This window comes from Astyanax mexicanus, chromosome 21 (genome assembly GCF_023375975.1).
Source record: "Astyanax mexicanus isolate ESR-SI-001 chromosome 21, AstMex3_surface, whole genome shotgun sequence".
Lineage (NCBI taxonomy): Eukaryota > Metazoa > Chordata > Actinopteri > Characiformes > Acestrorhamphidae > Astyanax > Astyanax mexicanus.
In genome coordinates this window covers 8,248,272-8,274,910 of record NC_064428.1, presented here as the reverse complement: position 1 = coordinate 8,274,910, position 26,639 = coordinate 8,248,272, and the positions used below count along the sequence as shown (strand labels likewise).

Genomic DNA, 26,639 nt, shown 5'->3' with positions numbered 1-26,639 from the left:
GTTGAGGGAATTAAAGGGAGCAGTGTTTTCTGTTTACTCCATCAGTGTGTAGTGTTTCACTGTGGTGTAGAAAAATCTGTTCACTGATATAAACGTGTGTGTGGAGTTTGGATGAATAAATAGAATTTTAACAGAAGCTGAAAGTGTGAAACATTCAGTTTGATGTGTGAGAGGTTTAATCAGCTGTGTGTGAAGTTTTGAAAAAAGGACAAACGTTTTCAGAAACTGGATCTCAGAGACTGTAAAAGACTAAAATACGCTGAATTCCTCTTTATAGCACATTTATTTCAGACATATTCAAATATAACATCATAATTTAATTAACTTTTCAAATATTTTAGCAATAGATCAACACAAACATAAACAGTCAATATAAATACATATATTAATATTAAACATATATAAAACACTCTCTCAGCAACTTTACAGAAACTATCAATAAAAGTCAATAAACCCAAAATAATAAATATCTAATAAAAGGGACAATCACACATAATATCATTCAAAAAGCAAAATCGATCGGTAATCAGAACACTGAATAATTATCAGTAATATTTTATATTGAAACTGTAGATTATTAAAGATGTAGTTGAAAGAAGTAAGATTTTTATTCTAGAAATACCTTTTACACACACTCTCTCTCCCGCACACACACACACACACACACACTATTCTATATCACACAGACGCACTGAGGAGCCAGAATAAACATAAAACCCAGCATAGAGCGGTTCAGTGAATGTGGTGTAGAATGTGTGTAGGTGTGTGAGTGTTTGGGTGTGTGTGTGTGAGGAGTGTGTGTGGGAGGGTGTGTGTGTGAGTGTGTGTGAGGGTGTGGGTGTGTGTGAGTGTGTGTGTGTGTGTGTGTGTGAGGGTGTGTGTGAGGAGTGTGTGTGTAAGGGTGTGTGTGAGGAGGGTGTGTGTGAGGAGGAGGGTGTGTGTGAGTGTGAGTGTGAGGAGGGTGTGTGTGAGGAGTGTGTGTGTGAGGAGGGTGTGTGTGAGGAGGGTGTGTGTGTATTAGAGGAGATGGTGTAGAAGGACAGAGTGCCGGCGGGACAGTCCACATACACTCCTACTCTGTTAGAGGGAGAGGGAGGAGGAGGGAGAGCAGTTCTGTTATTATTGTGATGAACAGAGTAACTGTTATTAATGATCTCCAGCCTCCAGGACTTTTCATTCCCTCCAAACCGAGAGTCTGAACCGAGTCCTTTCCTGCTGATGGTTTTATAACTCAGAGCTACATCAGCTCCTCCTCCTCTGCTCCACTCAGCCTCCCAGTAACAATGTCCAGTAACTCTCTCTCTACTCAGAACCTGCGGCCAGTAATCAAATCTCTCTGGATGATCAGGATACGGCTGCCTCTCTCCTCTCTCCACCCTCCTGTTCTCTTCACTCAGAGAGAGCTCTCTGTTCGTTGTGTTTGGATCCAGTGTGAGATCACAGCCGTCTGAACACAAGAACACACATTAGAGAGAGAGTGTGTGTGAGTGTGTGTGTGTGTGTATTTGAGTGTTTGTGTGTGTGAATAGAGGTGTGTGTGTATTTGAGTGTGTGTGTGTGAATGGAGGTGTGTGTGTGTGTGTATGTCTACGTGTGTGTGTGAATAGAGGTGTGTGTGTATTTGAGTGTGTGTGTGTGTGTGAATAGAGGTGTGTGTGTATTTGAGTGTGTGTGTGTGTGTGTGAATGGAGGTGTGTGTGTATTTGAGTGTGTGTGAATGGAGGTGTGTGTGTGTGTGTATTTGAGTGTGTGTTTTGAGTGTCTGTATGTGGGATGTGTGTGTGTGTGTATGTGTATGGAGGTGTGTGTGTGTGTTTATATGTGTGTGTAAATGTGTGTGTGTGTGTGTGTGAGTGTGTACTTACATTTTTTAAATCCTGATTTCATCCAGGTTTCACCTGCATATTCCAACCTATCACACACACACACACACACACACACACACACACACACACACACACACACACACACAAACACACACACACACAGTGTGATTTTTTTACATTGTGTTTCTAAACTGACAATCACAATACATTTTCCCACACATTATTTTACACACGTTTTATTTTTCTGTTTCTCTGATTTTTCCTGTTTCTTTTTCTCTCTGCTTCTGTTTCTTTCTTTCTTTCTTCCTTTCTTTCTCTTTTTCTCCATTTTTTAACCTTCTTTCCTCTTTCTCTGTTTCTCTTTATTCCCGTTTCTTTCAATGATTTTCTCCCTGTTTGTCATTTTTCCCATTTCTCTTTTACTTAGTTTTTTTCTCTTTTTTAACTTCCCTTTTCCCTGTTTCTCTCCATTTCTCTCTTTTCTGTAATTCTTTTAAATTATATTTATATAGCACTTTTTTCTACAAATTTCATGAAGCAGCTTTACAGAGATACAGGTCCAAGTCTGTTTTGCTAACATTTTTGTTGACAAATCTACAATAATTAAACATTAAACAAGAATGAAGGTCATGGGAGGACACCACGGAGGAAACCACTGCTGTCTAAAATAAAAAATAACTAAAAACACTGCTGCATGTGTGGAGTTTTTAAAAGAGCACCTGGATGTTCACAGCACTACTGGCAAAATATTCTACGGACAGATAAAACAAAAAAAAATGGTTTGGAAAAAAAACTCCCAAATTTATCAAGTTGTGACTTACATATAGATCAGAACACATTTAATTACCAATGTGTGCAGTGTGTAAACCCTCACATTTCTGTAAATATTTATTACATTTTCTCAAGGGACATCACTGAATATATGACACTGTAATACAATGTAAAGTAGTCAGTGTACAGCAGAGTTAATTTCATTGACGAATAATTTTCTGCATAGTTTTCATCAACGAAGCTTTTATTTAAGACGAAAACGAGACGATAACTAAATAAAAACGAGACGAAATTAACTGACATTTTTGTCAACAAATAAAAACGAGAAGAAAGTGTTTGGCAGGGACGACATCCAATCAGTACTGATTTAGTTTTGTGAAAGGTAGGGACCAGTTAGAAAGAGATCCAATCACTACTACTTTAGCGAAGGTGGAGAGGCGGGACTAGCGGGGTAGTCATCCAATCAGTACCGGTCTCTCCTGCAGCAGCGCGCAGATCCAAAACCCGGGAGGACAGACTCGCCTAAACTGTCGTTATTTACGGGGCTCGACTGAAGTTAACTCGACAGCGTCAGCAGAGAGAAAGAGGAGAGATCATATATTTCCCCTTTAACGTCGCGAAAAACAAGATAACGTGTAAAAACCGTGTGGAGCGACTCCATCTCCGGTAAAAATACCACAAATCTTTCAGCTTCTGCAGACAAGAGTCACACAGATCTCCATGCAGAGATCAGCGTTTTAATGCTGATGTTATTTCATGAGCTGATGGTGTTTAACTCGGCTGTGCACTAAAACACAGCTGTTCTGTAAAGTTAATGTTTCTGATACAGAATCAGACATTAAGATCAGATCATCTGTTTAGTCCCATAGTAGAAGAAACATATAGCTAATGTTACAGCAGGAACAGGTCAGAAAGGAAAAAGATGTAGCGAAAATATAACAATAAAATAAGTGAATCTATGAACCCAAAAGTCTGTGTAAAGTTCATTACAGCACTTTCTCATCAGTTTCTCACTTTAACTCATGAAGTCTCTCAGTACATCCTGAGAGCATCTCTGCAGGACAGTGTGTGAATGTGTGTTTTTGACCTCATTTATAGACTGTAGCTACAGTAGGTGTGCTGGGTTAGTGATGGAGATAAAACTAGATCCTTTAAAAGCTGTTTTGTGTCTACAGCTCTGTTCAAACTACAATATAACCATTCAAATGATTTATGACCTGATTTCTAGAACAAAATTTTAAATGTTAAATATTTATAGTCACCTACAATAATAATATACTTTAAATCATATATAAATATAAATATATTTTACATTCAAACATTAACAATATTACAAAACCGGTTAATAAATGTTTTTTTTTTTATGTGTACTTTTCAAGGTTAATTCAAGGTAACTGATGAAAAAGCATTTACATTTACACCCTTTACATTTTAGTCGACTAAATTGACTGTAGTTTTAGTCGACTATATTCTTATGATATGACTGTAGTTATAGTCGACTAAAACTAGACTAAAACTAAAAAGATTCCGGATGACTAAATTATGACTAAAACTAAATGCTATTTTCATCACAAGACTATGACTAAAACTAAATCAAAATTTGTTGTCAAAATGAACACTGGTGTACAGCTTGTATAACAGATTAAATTTGTTGTGCCCACAAAATATAATTAATGTCTAAACCACTGGCAACAACAGTGAGTACACCCCTAATGCCGAGCTCAGACTACACAACATTTTGTCTCTCACGATGTTCACTATGTCAGATTAAGCAGTTATCTTCGTTTTGTGTTGTTCTCGGGGGACTGGCAACACTACACATTAGTCACCGACCAATCATCGTCTGCATCTTCGTGTGAGTTCGTAGGTCATCGCGTGGGAGAAGCATAGAATCTGACAATCATGGCGACAGAACCCCTTTGTGTGATGGTAGCGCTTTTGTGCTCAGATAAAAAAAAAAGAGGGAAAAGCGACTGTGGGCTCGTTCCTGGGTGACCCAAATGGACATTACCATACATTAATTTCTCTCTGGAGTACACAAAGCATGTAAAGATGTAGCTACTTTAGCTAGGTTTCAGTGCCTGTAAACAGAATATCTCATGGATGAAGTAGATTATTAGATTATTAGATGATTATTAGATTATTCTTCTGTTTCTCTGGTCCAGTGAACTGCAGGAGCACCGTCCCACTTTCTTTTCCCATGTTTACATCTGTGCGCCACAGAACGTTCTGTCTTCCTATTGGTCAGCGCAGAGCATTTTAAACTAGGCGATACAATACAAAAAATTGTAGGGGAGCAGGGCTGTTAAATTTGGTGTTTTGGGTTCAATTCTCTTATACTGGCCACTGGATATTTAACATGACACTTCATAGCAAGAATAGAACAGAATTGTTGCTCTTCATCTCTCCAGCTGGCCCAGGCTATAAGAAGATTGCTAAAACCCTAAAACTGAGATGCTACACTGAACTACAAGCTCATTCTCTACCTTACACTCAGTTAGCAATTCCAAAACACATTTTTAGCCAAACTCTAAACACAGTTTCCAAACCCAGCTGTAACAGGTAGAACTGTTCTGGATAATTTTACAAATCTCGAAAAACAGAGGAAGAAGATAAAGAAAAAGATGAGGAAGAAAACGAGGATGAGGAAATAATAAACAACCAACTTGGATTACACATTTGTTGGTACCCTTTGGTTAATGAAAGAAATACCCACGATGGTCACAGAAATAATTTGAATCGGACAAAAGTAATAATATATGAAAATGCTATGAAAATGAACAAATGAAAATTGACACTGTATTTCAATCATGCTTCATCAGAATTATATATAAAAAAAAACTCATGAAACAAGCCTGGACAGAAGTAATGGTACCCTTAACGTAATATTTTGTACAACCTTTTGAGACAATCCCTGCAATCATATGTTTGGTCCACTCCTCATTATCAAACTGCTCCAGTTCTCTCAGGTTTGAAAGATGGTTTCCAGACGGCTCCATGTTTCATCTCCTTCCAAAGACGCTCAATAGGATTTAGGTCAGGGATTATAGAAGGCCGCTTCAGAATAGTCCAATGTTTCCCTCTTAGCCATTCTTGGGTGTTTTTAGCTGTGTGTTTTGGGTCATTGTCCTGTTGAGAGACCCATGACCTGCAACTGAGATCAAGCTTTCTGACACTGGGCAGCACATTTCTCTCTAGAATCTCTTTATAGTCTTGAGATTTTATTGTACCTGCACAGATTCAAGAAACCCTGTGCCAGATGCAGCAAAGCAGACCCAGAACATAACAGAGCCTCCACCATGTTTCACAGTAGGGACAGGGTTCTTTTCTTTTCTTACATCTGTAAATATAGAGCTGATGTGCCTTGGAAAAAAGGTTTCATTTTGTCTTATCTATCTAGGGCATTCAATTAGTGGACACACCTTGATTTAACATGTCCCTTTGGTTACATTATTTTCAGGAGTACCATCATTTTTGTCCAGGCCTGTTTAATGAGTTTATTTTTTTTAATAATTCTGTTGAAACATGGTTTAAAATCAATGTCAGATTTTCATTTGTTCATTTTCATTTGTTCAAGTTATTTTTGTGACCATTGTGTTTTTTTCTTTCAGTAACCGAGGGGTACCAACAATTTTGTCCATTTGTCATTTTTTTCAGTTGTCAGGATGATGGTGAGAGAGTCCAGTCTAATCTGAATGCTATACTGTAACAAGAATTCAACACTGTGTCACAACTGCACTATGAATATGAGCAGGTATGCTGTGCTCTCCTCTCACTAATACTGTAATCCACTGTCCTGTGCAGCACAATACTGAGTACTGTAGATCTAATTCACACTGTTCTACAGTACTGCACTGATTTATAGAGAGTGATGGAGCTAGATATGTAATTACAAGTTCCTTTACACTGACAAAACATTAACCCTGCGTAAATACGCCCAAAACCATCATAAGTAGGTCTGGGTATTGTTAAAAAAATTTTACCGGTTCGATACTTTGAATTCGGTACCGTTAAATTTGCTAAATTCTAACCAAAAATACAAAAAGAGACAATTATTCTCACAAAATTATTATTTATATTTAACTGTATTTAAATATATATTATATTATATTATATTATATATATATATATTTACTGTATCAACAAGAGGCTACCATACTTTTGGATCTTGTTGGAACAAAAACAATGAGCATGTTTATTTGTGGCGATTTATCTAAAACAAAAATAACAGGGTCACTTTAACTGCTTTAACTACAAACATATTCCCTAAGCTTATTTCTGGATGTATTTCATTTGTAAAGAATTCTTTCAAGAAATATCAGCATAAGATTAGGCAACATTAAATAATATTATATTAATCGTGTCAATCACTTTTCTGTATTATAGCGAAGGGGACAGTAATAATAGTGTAGTGTGGTTTAGGTCAGGCAGACTAGATACTTTTCACAGCTTTCCACACAGATTTAATGTGTAAATAGTGGAATTATGATCGTGTTCTCTATGAAATGCTTTTACTAATTCAGATTAGGGATGCATGTTAAGCAACGTAGCCTGTGTTAGAGATTTAAAAGGCAGATAATAACAGAAAATGTGCTTTAGCTGCTTAGCGGTTCTCAGTTCAGGAGCAGTGCTTCCCTGCAGAGTTTAGTATTTAATTGCAGTCAGTGGTTTTTACAGCACACCTGATAAAAAAATAAACTAATAACTAACTAATCATGTGACTATCTGCCCTCGCTGAGGAGAGCTAAGTGACACAGTAGGAAAACTAGCAGGACAGTGTTAACGTTAGTCTAGAACCACAAAGCTAACCCAGCTAACTGAAGAACTGAGACTAAAACACTTAGAGACGTAAAAAAAGGCCTAATGTGGGCTTTCCTTCCACTGAAACTTATTTTAAAGACAAATCTTGACGTGGCTTAATGCACTAAAACAATGAGCCAGAAACAACAAACTTCTCATTTATTTTACTTAATCAGAATCTTCATAAGATAAACACTGTAACCCACATTACTAACCCGCTGTACAATCCAGAGAGGCTGGGGAGTAAACAGGCTGGATGAGCAGCTCTAGCAGTAGTATATGATGTATTTTTTGTTTGCTGGTGTAGTTGGTCTGTTAGTATAATCAGGATGATGTTGGACCAGTATAATTAGAGCTAATACCGATAGAGTAGCGTGTAGATGAGCCAAACACGCCACTATCACTCATCTCAGCTACACTGGTAAAACGTGTTGCAGCATTTAAAGCAGGTTCTGGAGTAACGCTGTCCTGTTTTAGAGATTTCCTGCTGTAACACCCAGCTTTCCTTTCCTTAGTTCATTAGTTTCATCAACTATGTGCAATATGCTAAACATACGGCCAGAGTTGCATCACCTTTTTATGTCTCTTAATCTGCTTTTTGCTGGTAAATCCAGGGTTTTAATGGAATAGGAGACTTTTACAGCAGTGTGATGCTGAGGAGAGGCGGTGTGTTCAGTTTTAGAGGATGATCTCTGATGAATTCCAATAGTTTAAAGAAACTATTTACTGTTATTTATTTGTTTATTTGTACTTATTATGTGATTATTTTGCTTTTAAATAATGATTCGACTGGCTGAGATGGCCTAAAGTAATGTTTTAGTTACAATAAAGAGGTTTTAAAGGCTCTCTCACCCTCTGTTTCTCTGGTTGGGGGAGAATCTACTGGCTGTGGTAAAGGAATGCCTGATCAGAAAGAGACTTTTTTTATTTAAATGTGTTCTGACACACACAAACTTGTGTACACCGGGCAGGTTTTCTTTCCAGCCAAGCAGAAGCTCATGTGATCAGCTGTTTGAAGAATCACTAGGTGATTAAACCAGTGAAATCAGGGGAGCTGCTGGTTGTTTAGAATTAAACTCCAGCCCAACACTGCCAGCTGTGTCTCTCCTGCCCTAAAGACTCTTAGCACAGAGATCACTGTTAAATAAACACTCTCTCTAACATTTAAAAGATGATCTTAATCTACAAAGCTTTTAGGATAACGGGTCCGGATCAGTGGCTACTCAGCTCTGTGATCTGCCCACTGTTACTCCCAGCATGACCTTCACTGCAGTGTTACTGGGAAATATTAAACCAGTACAGACAGCAGAGATTTATCATCATGCTTCCTGTGTGAACCTGATACAAATCAGATCTTTTCTTTATATGGGGAACAGATTTGTTACCTACCTATTGCATGCCGGAAAAGGACCAAGATGTGTGCTAGTAAACATTTTTTTTTTGTGTGCACTTATTCACGCAAAACAAACATTTTGCAGTTGATAACAATCGCAGTTAATAACTGCTGTTTTGACCCACACTTCATTTGTTACACAGCCCAAGCTGTAGCGTTTCTGCAATGTTTGTAAACTTCGTGATCTCCATCAGGGTAGATCAGCTATAATCCACAGCAGACAGAAGTACGCAAACTGTATATGAAGTGTTCCTTCATGTGACAGTTAAGGAATGCCCACACCTGTATAAGTTGTGAGGTGTTATCTTGTGAGTAAAGTTATACACTGGGCAGCAGGTTTATGGAAAGGGTTTAAATGAGGGCTGATAGTGGATGCCAGATAGATGGGGTCACGTGCTGTAACACATGTTTTTAAATATTTTCTAATCAAATCAATTTACCAAAAGCCAACATTTTATTTCAAATTTTTCCCATTTTCTCCCCAATTTACACGGCCAATTACCCAACCCCCGCATTAGGACTCCCCCTATCACTAGTAATGCCCCAACACACCAGGAGGGTGAAGACTAGCACATGCTTCCTCCGATACATATGAAGTCAGCCACCGCTTCTTTTCGAGCTGCTGCTGATGCAGCATTACCGAGCAGCCAACGCGCTTGGAGGAAAGCACAGCGGCTCGGCTCTGGTACATCAGCTCACAGACGCCCTGTGCTGCAGACATCACCATAGGAGTGATGTGGGGAGAGAGCGCCATCTACCCACCCCAGAGGGAGCAGGGCCAATTTTGCTCCCTCTAACACCGGCAGCTTGATGGCAAAGCTGCATGAGCTGGGGTTCGAACCGGCGACCTCCTGCTCATAGTGGCAGCGCTTTAGACCGCTGGACCACTCGGCGCCACTCGGTGGTTCATATTTTTACTCAAATTAAAACACAGTAACAGAACATAAATGTGAACCACAGATATTATATACTATAATGTATTGGTATGTATGCTATTACAGCAGAGCAGATGCTTTATTAAGTGTGACCTATAATCTGTAAAGCTTTATTAAGTACAGTAACAGCAGATGACTACAGATTACAGTCGTTTAAAATAATCTACAAAGCTGAACATACCTGAGAGTCTCCAGGCTGCAGTGTGGATCCTCCAGTAGAGCAGAGAGCAGATTCACTCCTGACTCTCCAGGGTGGTTGTAGGTCAGATCCAGTTCTTTCAGTTGTGATGGATTTAAACTCAGAGCTGAAGCCAGAGAAGAACATCCTTCCTCTGTGACCAAACAACCAGACAATCTGCAGAGAAGAGAGAAAGAGACAAAGTGACAGATCTAAACAGAGTAAAACACCACCAAACAATCAGAACTGCTCAGCCACCTGGATGCTGCACTGCCTACAGGACTGTCCCTAATGCAGTATCTCAACCAATTATATGAATTTAATGTTAAACATCCAACTGCAGGAGTTAGAGATCTAAAAAACTGATACCCCGCTCTTCTTTTAGAAATTAGTTGCAATTGGAAATGCTTTGGTATTCACATGTTAATTTATTTTGTTTGTATTTTTTTTTATGTATATAATATAATTTCCCAAATGGACATAAAACATAAAACTGGACATGACATTTTAACTATTTCACCTTTTGGAACTCAGTTGCTTCCTGTTAACATGAATGAGTTTTTTTACACATCTCTCCTGGTTTAGGACCATTCGTCTTCTGTGAGCTGCTCCAGGTCTGTCCGTTTTGAAGGGTGCCTTTTCCCAACTGTGGTTCTGAGAGCTCTTCACAGGCATTTCATAGAATTTACATTTGGACCCTTATTTTTTGTGTGTCAACCTCATCCATCTGCAGAGTTAGAGAGCCAGCTGCAGACCAGCAGTTTAAAGTCTTTCCGTAGTTTAAGAAAAGCTAAAGTTAGTGACAAGTTTTTTTTCTTAACTCAAGAGTTACTAAAGCCTGCTAAAGGAATTACAGTCTCAGATTACCATTTACCAGTATTTTATTCACTTTTTCAAAACTCTAAATACAACACACCTACCTCATATGATTAACAAAATAGTTTATTTCTGGTTAACTGGTTGGGCCAGCCTTAGCACCAATAACTGAAATCAGCAGTAAGTTGCAATGAGTCTTTCAGAGAGCTGTGAAATTTTTGCTCCACAATGTAATTTCACCACAGATTTTTCCAGTATCAAACACCTTTTTAAGATGCATCTCAATAGGATTCATGTCAGGACTTTGTAATGGTCACTCCAAAGTCTTCACTTTATGTTTCTTTAGTCATTCTGAGGTTAATTTCAGAGGTCAAGAACAGACGACCGGACGTTCTCCTTCAGGACTTTTTGACAGCGGAATCCATGGTTCTATTTATCAAAGCAAGACTTCCAGGTTCTGAAGCAGCAAAACAGCCCCAATAATCACACTACTAACTGTAAACAACTGTAATGTTCCTTGTACAATTTAGAACATTAGTTGTCTGAAAATCTCTTTCATGTCTATAAACAGTAATTGTAAAAATGTTGAATCGAATCAGAAATTGGATTTGGAGCTTGTGAATCAGAATCAAATCGATTCTGTAATTCAGTTGCCATTAAGATCATGAAAAACAGATCCCTTAATTCTGGAAATAAATTGGTTACAAATTTATAAATGATTATGGAATAGTTTCACAGAACTATCACCTGAGAATCTCCAGTTTACAGTGTGAACTCTTCAACCCAGCAGAGAGCAGCTCCACTCCTGAATCCTGAAGGTCATTGTTAGTGAGGTCCAGCTCTTTCAGGGAGGAGTTTTCTGACTGTAAAACGGATCCCAAATACTCACAAGACTGTTCTCCAAGATTACATAAAGCCAGTCTGAAAGAAAGAGAAAGAAAGTCAGTATCTCTTACAAAATATTAAAAGTGAAATTTCTTAAAGAAATAAAAAAAAATCTGCAATGTTGTTGGGTGATGTAACTAAAATGACACTTCTTTCATATTTTAACTGCTATAAAGTAGTTGGAGTAAGAAACAGAATCTCTCATACAGTGATTCTAGTGAGCTTCAGTAAACTGCTACTATATTCAGCTACAGATGTAATCAGAGATAGATCTGTCTAGTAGATCTGTTTCAGTAATCGGAGTGAGTTGTCTTCTCTGTTTTAGTCAGATGAATCTTTCAAATATGATGGAAATGTCTTCACCAGTGGTCCGATATTCTAGTTTGATATGTTTTCACTAAAGCTAACAATACCAGCCACTACACTGCTATTACTGCAGGATTTTCATTATAAGGACTGAAATGAATTGTGTCATCAAAAAATATATAAATATAAGGCTTTATTTGTATACTAGAGGTTTATAACCCAGCAAATGTGACAATGGAGCAGACGGGAGGCGGACGTATATGTGGGTAAGACAGACTTCAATAAATAACAAATAAATAAACAAATAACGAGAAAATATATAAACATAAACAAACAGGGAAAACAACAAAGAGCTAAGCTAAACAGATAATAACTAAACAAAGTTAGGGAAATATGCAAGGGAGAAATACGTAAATATATACAAGGATAAACAGAGAAAATAAAGAAACGAAGAACTAAGGAACGTGGAAATAACAATAGGAAACTTGAAATAAACAATAGCAAAAGTGGCAAGACAGACAACGGGAGTAGGTGCAAAGACCGACGAAGACAAAGTGGCACAGGGGACTATTTATAAGAACAAGAAACAATAAACACCTGGGGAGACAGGTAACGAGGGGCGGAGCTACAAATTACAGACACGTGACGGAAAATTACAGGGGAAACACACTGGGAAACGCAGAAACAGAGTGAGGGCGTGACAGCAAAAACCTTTTACATAACAAAAATAGCTACATTATTTTACTCAGATACTGCTCATGGATTAGCAAATGGGGTGGATAACATCATGTAAAAATAAGATAACATAAGAGACTGAATAATAAAAGTATTATTGCAATGTAGATATGAGAGAAATTATGCTGGCTGTTTGTGTGTTTTGCTAGCGGCAAACTCTGCTGTGAAATTAAAGGAACAAATCTTCAGTAGAAAATAAAGTCAGAAGTTACCCATTCTTTCACTAATGTTTGTGGAGGCAGTATACATTCATAGGTGCTTGGTTTTAAACACCTGTGGCCATGGAAGTGATTGGAAACCATTACTTCAATGACTTGGATGGGTGAGCCGATAAAGTCAGCACAGTGTATACCAGGACAATTGAGTGAGCTTTATGGAGATGCAGATTTTATTTTCCAGCAGGACCCGGCACCTGCCTACACTGCCAAAAATATCAATATCTGGTTTATTTTTAAATATATTCCAGTTTAATTGTGTATTTTTACTGCTAATATACATATATATATATATATATATATATATATATATATATATGCTGGTAAAATCTGATAATATTTCAACACACTAAATGTCTTGTACATAGGATTAAAATATACGACCACATCTAAAAATAACAACATTCACTCAATTGGTATGTTTGGGAGTAGGACTAGGCAATAAGGCCAAAATCTGTCGTAATACATTGGTTAACCTTGGTCAATACAATATAATTCTGATACTGATATAAACAGTATTAAAGCCACTGACTGTGGTGTACATAACCACGCATTGATGTTGTCAAGCTACAGAAGCTAATGGTGTTCTGCCTTTCTGCGTGATTTAAATACAGTCAGGGCTGGACTGGTAATCTGGCGTACTGGGCGTTTGCCCGGTGGGCTGACAGTCCTCAGGGGCCGATGCTGTTGGATTTTTTATTTTTCTAAGAGACCGGCCCACAATTTAGTGGGGGCGGCTGCAGGCTTGTGATGGAGAAACCGAGGGACAGACTGAGCAGGAATGTGTAGTACGTAAGCAGGTAAAATTAGTAAAGTTATGAAAGTTATGAAGTGATGGAGGTAACGTTTTCTCTATTACATGAGAATAATGAGCAATGGTTGATAAAATAGCAAACGGTCAAGACTGGGAAGTGTTAGATGAGCAGCAAGTGTATATTTTAGGCTACATCATAGTATTTTAGATATTTCGGTTAAAGCTGTGTTGAAAGGCCGCATAGTTTGAGTTTGTAGCCTCTATGCTGTGGTTCAACATGTTTTAAAAAGCACTAAAACAAGTGAAATAAAAGATTTTAAAATGATAAATTATCAGTTAATTTAAAAAGTAAATTTAAAAAATATAAAAGTAATATTAGCAAAAGGTATGCCCACACTGAATAAGAGTAAAACAGTGTCAAATACTTTTAAGACATAGTTGTGTTGCATGAGTTAATAAAGCAGCCCTGTTTGTAGCCTGATACAAATACATGTTATAGCTGTTTAAAGGAGGAAAAACCTTTAACCTGAATAATAAAAACTGAGCTGTTATATTAGAGAATCAATTGAATTACGCAGTTTAGACAAGAATGGAGGAGTTAACAACAGACAAAACTAAACTTCTTATATTTAACATGTTGATACATTATGCTTCTCTGTAACCCCACATATATAAATTACAAGTCGGTTGTGCTCCGCTAATTATGAGGGGCCGGTCTAAACCAAAAATGCCAGGGCCGATTTTTGTCCCAGTCCAGCCCTGAATACAGTGAATTTACAGAAGCACCTTGTAATGGACGTCAGTTAGTGACAAATGCTGTAAATTGTGTAAATCTCTACAGGGATAGATCCATTTTCCAGGAGGTTTTGATAGTTTAATGCATTTTTATTCACCCAAAAAATTACAAAGAATTTATAGGAGACAGTCCGGAGATCGGACACTACTAAAATATTTTTTAATCTGAATAAATATAAAAAGCACATCACTGTCCTCTGCTGAAACCCCAAGCAGTATTAAAAAAAACAACACTTCTTCAGTCCAGAATGAGTAAATGATAATGATCTTTCCATTCAGAAATCACCTGACAGAAATCTCACCTGAGTATCTCCAGATTACAGTTTGAACTCCTCAGTCCATCAGAGATTAGCTCCACTTCTGAATCCTGCAGCTTAGTGTTACTGAGATCCAGTTCTTTCAGTGGTGAGTTTACTGATTTCAAAGCTGAGCAGAGAGTTTCACAGGAGTTCACGACGAGTTTACAACCAGGTAATCTAAATGACAAAAACAAACAGAATTAAATCACAGAGAATATCAAATTCACACTCACAGATTTCAGAAAACACCACTCACTCCAACTTCAAAGTATGCTCAAAATAGGAGGGACACTTTGGATCATGGAAAGGGGACAAGAAGTAATAAATGTAAAAAAGCACAAATAGAAAGTAATATAGCAGAATCACTCTGGAAATTGAGTTTTTTCAATTTTCATGTCAAAACAGAAAAAGACAGAAAACACAACAACCTGTCAAGTTTTAGGGTTTGGGAATTTTTACAGTTTTACAGCAGTTTCAGTTTTTCTTCTGAGTGAGCAGATAACAGTGTTTCACTGTATGTTACATGCATGTACTGGTAAAATCTAATAACATTTTAATGAACTAAATGTCATGTACATAAGATTAAAGCGGTGTCTTTTCTTTCTTTTAAAATTTGTTTATTAAGCAGGAGTATAAATGTACTCAACATTTACAAATATACAATGTATCCTCCCGCATTTTAAATAACATCTGATGTCACACTGCCATTGTTTTTGGTACTTTACAAATATTGCAGAAGGGAAAGACAACTTTTATTGAACTATTCATATATGTTATTTAGTGTGAATCTTATTTCCTCCAGATGTAAAAGTTTGATCGTACCTTACTGGATGGGACATCTGTCCCTTTCCAAGCCCTTAGTACAGTTTTCTTTGCTATAATAAGGGCGAATTATAGTTACTGCTGTGGGGTCAATATAAATTTCGAAAGCCCTAAAACTATCAGAATTTGATCAGGATCTAATATCTTACCTAAACTATTCAAGAACTAAGTTACATACGATTTTCCCAGATGTGTCCCCTATCTGTGACAAATGTCAGTTTGAAGAGGCCACACCTTTACATAGCCTTGTCTGTAGTAAACTTACCAATTATTGGATTGAAATGTTTGGGACACTTTCCCAAACATTTCAATCCAATAATTGGTAAGCTTACTACAGACAAGGCTATGTAAAGGTGTGGCCTAGGGGACACATCTGGGAAAATTGTATGTAACTTAGTTCTCGAATAATGTAAGCTATGCATAATCTTGAATTGTATTAGGGAATGTCTTGTATCCGCTGAGCATGTATGAATGCCTCCCAAAGCCTCTTCTCACAGATCCTTCTCTATGTGCAACCCAAATTCCTGCTCCCACTGTATCAGTGGATGGTTTATTGTGACTCAATAGCAAATCATAAAACCCTGATATAGCATGATTTGCCCAGTCACACAATTCGAAAAAAATATTGAAAACGCTGTGCTTGGCTAAGGGTTGGGCGGTATGACGGTATTTTGGTATACCGCGGTATTTAAATATGGTGACGGTATTGTAAAATAGTGACGGTATTTTAACCACGTGACGTGCAAAATCTGTACTTTGAAAAACGGGACATTTAAGACATTCTGCGCATCCACAATGAAAGAGCAGTGGGAGGGGTAAGCAGTTGGAGCTCACTGATTGGTTATGGGTCGGAGATTCTCACTGAGGAGATCATACAGCAAAAACTCAATAAACTCTACAGGTATCAAAAATTTTACCAAAATTTCGCCACAAATAGCCACATTTGTGCTGGAGTGGCAATAAAACCCCAACAACCAACCAACCACCGAAATGATCAGATTTATCAGTTTATCCTGCAGCATGGGGTGTTCTGGTGTATGAGCTAGGTAACTAATCAGGTTACTCACAGGTAAAGTTACAGCTGCTTCTCAAATATTCCTCATCTCCTGTTTCTATACAAAACAGTTTTTTAATCCCATACAGAATTCTGCAGTTTGTGGCCGTTAGCTCGAGCGCTGTAAATATAAGTAATTCCGAGGACCGCGAGGCGCTCTGCGCGCTGCCGAAATCTGACCCCCGCAGAATCCGGCTCCGCTTTGCGAGCAGAAACGGCACAACACCACCCGCTTTTAAACTGTTGTAGTGGAAACAGCACTTAAAAATAAATTAACAAACACGAAAATGAGGGTATTTAATCTGCAATTTCAGTTCGTTTTAGTTTTTTCTTTTAATTACTGTTTTTATTAGTTTCAGTTAAGGAGAACTTTTACTTTCAGTTTTCGTTATTTCGTTCGTTTTCTTTTACAATAATACTTTGTTACTTAGTGATGTAAGTGATGGTGATTTATCAGGCCATAGCTTTATATAAAATAAAAATAGTATTAAAAATTTAGATGACATCACAGATTATTTCCGGGAGCCTGGACTCGACCGGAGATTTTCCATTACTTTCTTTGGGCCGGGTCGGGTCCGGGCAGATAAATAAAGATCAAAGTATCCTGCTATTTAAAAGAATGGAAAATTGATAACAATAATAATATAGTTCTGCATACTAGAGTTTAGATTGTCTGCCTGAACCAGAGCGTAAACGTGAGCCTGAACGCTCTGCAGGTGGTTTAATAACAGCATTTAATAAAAACTGAAAAATAGATATGAAATAGGAAAATAACTAACTAAACTAAGCTCAAAATGCTAAAGGAATTATAATCTAATGAATACTAAAATATTAAAACAAAATAGTGTACACACAGATACAAAAATAAAATATCATACATAAAAAAATAATCGTAACACCACGCCCCGCCGGTAATACCTGACGATGGTATGGCGGTATGAAAAACTTCAGTACTGCCCAACCCTAGCTTGGCTGTTCTAAAATTTGGTTGGTGTTTCCTTACACAGTCTCTGACCTGCAAATATCTGAACAGGTGACTAGGGGGTAGGTCATATTGACTCCAAAGTTGTTCAAATGAAGTAAAATTGTCCCCCATGTAGATGTCCCCAAGGGTGTAGAGACCTAAACACTTCTACTGTGTAAAGGTAGCATCTAAAATGGAAGGGGTAAAAGAAGGGTTCTTAGTAATAGGTAAATAATGAGAAAATTCTTCTTCCTTAAATAGAGATTTTATCCGTCTCCAACTCTGAACTGTCTTAGGGAGAAAGATAGGAGTATTCTGAAATAAATAGAGCATTTGTGGCAAGAATAACTTGTCAACCATTGAGATTTCCAAAATTGAATGTTACCTTGTAATTTGATCAAGAGAGGGAGAAAGTTAGCTTTAAATAGAGATTTATAATGTTTCGTGATGACTATCCCCAAGTATGTAAATCTTTTCAACGTTATCTTAAAAGGGAAGCGTTAAACATCTGAGATACTGTTTAATCTGATTGGCATCAGTTCACTTTTAGACCAATTTATTCTGTAGCCAGAAAACTGACCAAAATTTTAAATTAGTTCAGAGAATAACTGGAATTCAAGACTGTGGATTGCAAAACGAAGAGAAGGATATCATTCCATAACCCTGAACATTAGTATTACAACAAATGGCCTGGGCTAGAGGTTCTAGAGCCAAAGCAAAGAACATGGGTGGGAGAGCACTCCCCTGTCTCGTGCCTCTGTGTAGATGAATTAGGGAAGACAATTTTTTATTAGTGATTATTTTAGCCGATGAGTTATGATACAGGATCCTTATCCAGGATTCAAATTCATCACCCAATTTAAATTTATTTTAAACTGCAAAAAGGTATGGCCACTCTAACTGAGCAAAGGCCTTTTCTGCATCCAAAGAGATAACAACTAAATCATCCTTATCACCGCATTGGGAATAGATTATATTAAAAAGGCGCCGCAGATTATAAAAAGAGTATCTATTTGGGATGAATCCTGTCTGTTTGGAATTAACAATTTGGCCTATTAACTGATTAAGCCTTATTGCCAGGGTTTTAGTTAATATATTTTTTAATCATAATTCAGGAGCGAGATTGGTCTATAGCTACTCACCTCAGTAGCATATTTTCCTTTTTTAGGGAGCACCGTAATTATGGAGTGTGGGAGATAAGCCATTTTCCTTCGCTTGTAAATACATCTTAAGTAAATAAGGAGCAAGAATGTAATTAAATAGTGAGTAAAACTCACTTGGATAGCCATCTGGGCCTGGGCCTTTACCTTTGTTTAGCGCTTTAATAGTTTCTTGAATCTCTTGAACTGATGGGTCTGCATTAAGGGAATCTTGGTCCTCCTGAGTTAGAGTTGGCAGTTCACAGTTCTGTAAGAATTTATGAGTATCTAGATCCTCTGCCCCAGAGGAGTACAGATATTAGTAAAGATATTCATAAAACCGTTTAAATCTCTGTTTAATATCGGAGTAATATGTTCACCACATTCTGCCTTGACCCTATTAATTGTACGGTCACTTTCCATCTTTTCCAAGTTGCCTAGCCAGGAGTTTATGAGTTTTTTTAGTTTTTTTTTTACCAAATTCAAACTACTGTTTTCAAGTACACAAAACACTTTTGATAACTCTCTCTGACATTAGCTGGTTATATATTTAAAACGTAAAGCTAAATGTTCTTATAGGTCTCCACACAGGGGTTGACTATGTTGGATTTGTCTAATTCTGGACGTGTCTTTTCTGACATTCCAACTCCAATACCTCAGCTCTGCGATTTTTTCTTTTTGTTGACTGGAAAGTTATAATACATCCTCTAAGGTAGGCCTTCATTGAGTCCCAAAGGATGGATGGAGAGGTACCAGGTTTGTCATTCATTTCAAAGAAAAAAATAATTTGTGAACATACGATTTTGCAAAATTCTGGATCTTTCAGCCACGGGGGATCCAGTCTCCATACTCAATTTGGTTGTTCCAAATCATTCAAATTTAGGGTCAAAGAAACAGCGCTATGATTTGATAAATTTTTTTTATGATATTTCATATTACTAATTACTAAAGTAGTCAATTCGTGAATATACATCGTGAACAGAATATGCTGTACTCTTATGGCAGGGGTCACTAATAGGCGGACCGCGGTCCGGGTCCCGACCCAGACGTTGTCCAATGCGGACCCAAACCGATAAACTACAGAGAAGGATTTAATTTTGACAGTGTTCCTTTAAAGCGGCGTAACTTTTCTTGTTCACACTGCAGCGACGCGGCATCGCTCCCAATCGCTTTCTCCACCTTTCTCTCGCTGCTTTGGGGCGTGTCGCCTGAAAGAGCAAGCAGTTTATCTGCCACCAGCAAGAATATGTAGAGTTGTAGTTCAGTGCTGTGTATGAACGAGACGCTGTTCTTTTTTTATCGCCCGGTGAACCCTGCTAAAACATCCAGTTCAGGACCAGCTGGTCCTCCGTCTCTGTTATCTTACAAAGGGGATCTTAAAGCACAAAAAAAGCCTAAAAAAAGCTGTAATCAGCTTCTCCTCCGTTTTCTCACTCTGTAATTCAGCCTGTGGTGTGTGTAATATTTAAACTTTCTGCTGCTTGCTTCACCTCGTTTGCCCTACTGCCTGCGCTCTCCATAGAAAATAGTGGGAGGAGGCACAAAAAACGCATTGCGACGCTGCAGTGTTTTGCGGCACAGTAAACGCACAGACCAATCACGAGTGTGTGCCAATCAGATCTGTGTAGACCACTGCCCCAGCTAGTGAATTGGGACGCAGCCGGGAAAAAACACCTTTATAAAGAGATAGGGAGCCCGAGAACTGGCGGAAAAACGAGAACGAGAACTAAAGACACGCCGAGCGCGACAGAGAGACAGGGGAGAAATTTTATTATTTTTATATATATTTTTTCATCATAGTTCAAACAACCTCATGGGTCAGATGTATCATACATTTTATGTTTATATATAAACAGGTTATAGCACTGAATCATAACACAAGTTAACACTGGCGATGGCTCGAAATTTTCACCAACTGGACCGGACTGAATTCTAATTAAATACCCGTCTTAGGGTTTAAAACCCTCCAAACAGGAACTAAATTAGAGTTTTTCGTAAGTTTTTTTTTGTGTAAACTTGGGCTTGATGGTGTAATTTTAACGTTAGATGAACGATCCAGATGTGTATCTAACACGGTATTTAATTTAAATTTCCAACCCCTTTATATACATGTATGATTTGAAAGGAGATGAAGCTGACGTGAGGCGCTGGAATAAAGAATGTATGATAAATTGGATATAAGATGTTTTTACTTTATTGTAAACATCTCAGCTTGGCTGTAAGGATTTCTGAATTATAACTTAATTTGCTGAGTGTAAAAGAGCGTTTTCACACGTGTAGTTGGTTTTTATGGTCCGGATCAGTTGATGAGTTTGTTTATTTGGAGCGTTTTTCCCTCTGTTTGGTTTGGTTTCACACAAGCGTAAACCAAAAGGCACCAAAATGTGCACCAATAAACCACACAAGCAGATTAACTTCTCTGATCCCCTACGCTTTAAACAAATGTTTTCACTGGGACGTGCAGCACAGGGTCACGTGCCTAACAGCAGTGAAAGTTGCATATACCGCATGTGTAAACAGGAGTAGCAGAGACAGCGTTTGTTTATGGCAGTATATATTCATGGTTGTTCTGGCCAATTCATCAGATTAAACTGTGCAACAGTTTAGCTCAACTAAAAAGTAGTATATTTGATAGCTGGGTCGGACTGAGACCAGATCAAGTTCTCACCACAAGCAAACAGCTTCAGAAAAAAAAATGCACATTGGGCGGGGGGCAAATTACGACGGTGGCGTAATTAATTTGTTGGAAACAAATGATGCGTTACTAATTCCAAAGTAATTGTGTGCGTTAATGCTTTAATATTGACAGCCCTATAAAATATACTAGCATATCTAAAAATACCAACATTCACTCAAGTTTCATAGGAATCCATGTTGATTTTACAACCAGATAGTCTACAAGACAAAGAAAAAACTATTAAAATACAGAGATATGTGTGAATACTTAATGTACAGTATATCCCCTTGCTCTGCTGAGAGTCCAAGCATTATTTAAAATAGTGACTGGTGACCTTGCTTTAATTCATAATGGGTACATTTGACTTCTATTCAGAGATCACCTGAGAGAAATCTCACCTGAGTATCTCCATTTTACAGTTTGAACTCTTCAGCCCATCAGAGATTAGCTCCACTTCTGACTCCTGCAGCTCAGTGTTACTGAGATCCAGTTCTTTCAGTGGTGAGTTTACTGATTTCAGAGCAGTACAGAGAGTTTCATAGGAGGCCAGGATGAGTTTACATCCAGGTAATCTATAAGATACAGAAAAACAATTAAAACAGAGTTCACACAGTTACCAGGAGACACCGCATGATTTCTTTGTCCAACTTTGTACTACGGAAAAGGAGCAGGAAATGATGAATGTAAATAACGAATCAGGCACTGACTTTACCAGGCTACAGAAGATGGTGGTGTCTGCTCAGCTTGAATGCAGTGAACTGACAACAGAGTCCTGCAATTGTTTAATGTACCTTCAATTACCAAAAAATTACAATTTACACTAGACAGTTAGATGTGCCAGATTTTTTTTTAGGAGATCCAAGCCTACTCAAATATTAAACTGAGATTATTAAATATATAAATATTTTTTTACCGTATATTTATTTAAGGATTACTAAGCAAAATAAAACTAGATGTCCTTTATTATTCGTTGTCATTATTTAACTTGTATGGTTGTACTCATTAATACTATCTGACCTGAGGACTCTTATTCTAAAATGTGTATGAGGGATACTAGGTGGAAAAAAGAAAGTGAGAGAGAGAGAGATCCTTCATTCACTCCTCCCCCTTCCTCTTCTGGTGTAAACAACCCGTAAAGTGATCAGAAGGGAAAGCCTTATACAGACAGTTAGCTACAATGCTAACAGCTGGTCTCAACAGACTTAAAGTTGTTAGTGGTGATGCTATCAGCCAGCCTCCGGAGTGTTGGAGTGGTTAGCAAAGATGCTAAAAACCGGACTCTAAAGGCTTGGAGCAGGTTAGCTGTTTTTCTGAGCTGCATTACTCACTAATACTTTATCACAACTCAACTGTACTGCTCTGGTTAGATCGAGTAAGTCTTACCATATGATATTATATGCATATTATATCCTCAGATTAGTGCCATGTAAAACAGATCACTATTGGTGATAAATATTTTCTATTGCAATTTATATTAATACACAATTATTGTTCAGCCCTACTTCAGTGACAACAAATTACGACAATTACTATCCACAGTTTTCATGATAATTTATAGTTTTAACTGTGTAATACCTTCTCCACTGCAGCTCAGTGTTAGAGAATCAATTTACAGAGTCAATGTAAATGATAAAAACATTTAACAGTTATTTATCATCTGTTTAAGACATGTTTTTATTTATACATAGCTCCCAGTTGTTTTAACAGCATAAACTTATACAAGCACCAGTATACTGCCATGAGCTCCCAATATCCACACACTACTAACTTACCATTATAAACCGATATTGCTATCAGAATCTGCTAAAAACACCAATACACAGTTTACAGCTATATGTGTGTATTTAGTGTACAATACACCCCAGTGCTCTATTGCTCTGCTGAACATTATTCAGAATTGTGAGAGGTGAAGCTGCTTCAATGCAGATTGGGGTAATTTTTCCATTCAGGCATCACCTAACAGAAAGCTTACCTGAGTATCTCCACTTTATAGTATTTCTTCTGTCCATCAGAGAATAACTTCACTCCTGAATCCTGCAGTTCAGTGTTATTGAGGTCCAGTTTCTTCACTGCTGATTTTATTGATTTCAGAGCAGAGCAGAGAGTTTCATAGGAATTCATGTTGATTTTACATCCAAATAGTCTACAAGACAAAGAAAAAAGTATTAAAATACAGAGCTATGTGTGTGTCTTTAACATAGAATATATCCCTGTGCTCTGCTGAGAGCTCGAGAATTATTTATAATCGTGACTGGTGACCCTGCTTCAATCTATGATAGGTAAATTGTACTGATTTTTCTATTTAGAAATCACCTGACAGAAATCTCACCTGAGTATCTCCAGTTTACAGTTTGAACTCTTGAGCCCATCAGAGATTAGCTCCACTTCTGACTCCTGCAGCTCAGTGTTACTGAGATCCAGTTCTTTCAGTGGTGAGTTTACTGATTTCAGAGCTGAGCAGAGAGTTTCACAGGAATTCATGGTGAGTTTACAGCCAGGTAATCTACAAGACAAAAACAAACTATTAAAAAACAGAGAATATCTAATTCATACTCACAGTTATCAGTAATTATAAGACACTGAGTGATTTCAGAAAACTCCATCACTTTAAAAAGTGTTAGAAAATGGACAGCGACATTCAAACACAGTTGTCTACAAACTGAGGTCTATATTAGAGTCACAACACACACTAACAGCTCATACACCACAACTAAAACCTGCTCTGTGAGGTCCTGAAGGAAAAAAAAGTGAAAACAGAAACTAGAAAGTGGTCATAATATTGTGAATATGGTCACTGTCCAATGAAAAACAAATGTCTTCAAAACAGCAACTTTACAGAAGAGAGAAAAACCATCTAAACTTTCAATGGAAGTCCATGTAAAAATAGTTTATTTCAGGTGAAGTATTTTTGAAGAATTTCTATTGGTCCATTCATCAATAAATATTGGCACAGTGTAAGGGACAGTTTGTCTCTTCAAATTATGTAGTAAAATTTAAAATGTACAAAAATGGAGATACTTGTTTTTCATGGAGATGCTGTTTTTTTGGTGCTGTATTTTCTAATGCACTGAGCCATTTACGTTACAGTGCCACTTCTCCACTGTTGCCACAAATTTAAGTCAACACTTGTCAGAAAGTTGTTATTTCAATAAGACACACCAGAATGTTGCTGAGAGCTGGAGAAAGTGTTAGGAGAGATACAGTAAGTAACATGGTTGGGGACAGCCACTGATCTTCCCAGGGAGCTCAGATGATGTCTGATGTTAATTTAAATTTCCAACCCCTTTATATACATGTATGATTTGAAAGGAGATGAAGCTGACGTGAGGCGCTGGAATAAAGAATGTATGATAAATTGGATATAAGATGTTTTTACTTTATTGTAAACATCTCAGCTTGGCTGTAAGGATTTCTGAATTATAACTTAATTTGCTGAGTGTAAAAGAGCGTTTTCACACGTGTAGTTGGTTTTTATGGTCCGGATCAGTTGATGAGTTTGTTTATTTGGAGCGTTTTTCCCTCTGTTTGGTTTGGTTTCGAACCAAAAGGCACCAAAATGTGCACCAATAAACCACACAAGCAGATTAACTTCTCTGATCCCCTACGCTTTAAACAAATGTTTTCACTGGGACGTGCAGCACAGGGTCACGTGCCTAACAGCAGTGAAAGTTGCATATACCGCATGTGTAAACAGCAGTACCAGAGACAGCGTTTGTTTATGGCAGTATATATTCATGGTTGTTCTGGCCAATTTATCAGATTAAACTGTGCCTAATCAACAGTTTAGCTCAACTAAAAAGTAGTATATTTGAAATCTGGGTCGGACTGAGACCAGATCAAGTTCTCACCACAAGCAAACAGCTTCAGAAAAAAAAATGCACATTGGGCGGGGGGCAAATTACGACGGTGGCGTAAACAATTTGTTGGAAACAAATGATGCGTTACTAATTCCAAAGTAATTGTGTGCGTTAATGCTTTAATATTGACAGCCCTATAAAATATACTAGCATATCTAAAAATACCAACATTCACTCAAGTTTCATAGGAATCCATGTTGATTTTACAACCAGATAGTCTACAAGACAAAGAAAAAACTATTAAAATACAGAGATATGTGTGAATACTTAATGTACAGTATATCCCCTTGCTCTGCTGAGAGTCCAAGCATTATTTAAAATAGTGACTGGTGACCTTGCTTTAATTCATAATGGGTACATTTGACTTCTATTCAGAGATCACCTGAGAGAAATCTCACCTGAGTATCTCCAGTTTACAGTTTGAACTCTTCAGCCCATCAGAGATTAGCTCCACTTCTGACTCCTGCAGCTCAGTGTTACTGAGACCCAGTTCTGTCAGTGGTGAGTTTACTGATTTCAGAGCAGTGCAGAGAGTTTCATAGGAGGCCAGGATGAGTTTACATCCAGGTAATCTATAAGATACAGAAAAACAATTAAAACAGAGTTCACACAGTTACCAGGAGACACCGCATGATTTCTTTGTCCAACTTTGTACTACGGAAAAGGAGCAGGAAATGATGAATGTAAATAACGAATCAGGCACTGACTTTACCAGGCTACAGAAGCTGGTGGTGTCTGCTCAGCTTGAATGCAGTGAACTGACAACAGAGTCCTGCAATTGTTTAATGTACCTTCAATTACCAAAAAATTACAATTTACACTAGACAGTTAGATGTGCCAGATTTTTTTTTAGGAGATCCAAGCCTACTCAAATATTAAACTGAGATTATTAAATATATAAATATTTTTTTACCGTATATTTATTTAAGGATTACTAAGCAAAATAAAACTAGATGTCCTTTATTATTCGTTGTCATTATTTAACTTGTATGGTTGTACTCATTAATACTATCTGACCTGAGGACTCTTATTCTAAAATGTGTATGAGGGATACTAGGTGGAAAAAAGAAAGTGAGAGAGAGTGAGATCCTTCATTCACTCCTCCCCCTTCCTCTTCTGGTGTAAACAACCCGTAAAGAGATCAGAAGGGAAAGCCTTATACAGACAGTTAGCTACAATGCTAACAGCTGGTCTCAACAGACTTAAAGTTGTTAGTGGTGATGCTATCAGCCAGCCTCCGGAGTGTTGGAGTGGTTAGCAAAGATGCTAAAAACCGGACTCTAAAGGCTTGGAGCAGGTTAGCTGTTTTTCTGAGCTGCATTACTCACTAATACTTTATCACAGCTCAACTGTACTGCACTGGTTAGATCGAGTAAGTCTTACCATATGATATAATATGCATATTATATCCTCAGATT

At 37.6% G+C, this 26,639-nt stretch overlaps 1 protein-coding gene across 6 annotated transcripts in view; it reads right to left on the bottom strand.

Annotated features, from left to right (window-relative positions):
• Positions 1-278: 278 nt before the first annotated feature.
• The window catches only part of LOC111190302 (uncharacterized), a 492,977-nt gene continuing 466,616 nt past the window's right edge, over positions 279-26,639 (bottom strand). For 3 of the 6 annotated variants that reach the window (XM_049469799.1, XM_049469800.1, XM_049469801.1), the window contains 4 exons: positions 11,467-11,640; positions 9,907-10,080; positions 1,866-1,912; positions 281-1,447 (listed from right to left, as the gene is read on the bottom strand). In XM_049469799.1, the coding sequence (XP_049325756.1) occupies positions 669-1,447; positions 1,866-1,912; positions 9,907-10,080; positions 11,467-11,640 (1,174 nt within the window). In that variant the 3' untranslated portion in view covers positions 281-668. Of the gene's footprint in view, positions 1,448-1,865; positions 1,913-9,906; positions 10,081-11,466; positions 11,641-26,639 lie in introns of all 6 variants that reach the window. The other 3 variants (XM_049469797.1, XM_049469798.1, XM_049469796.1) reach the window with 2 other exon arrangements.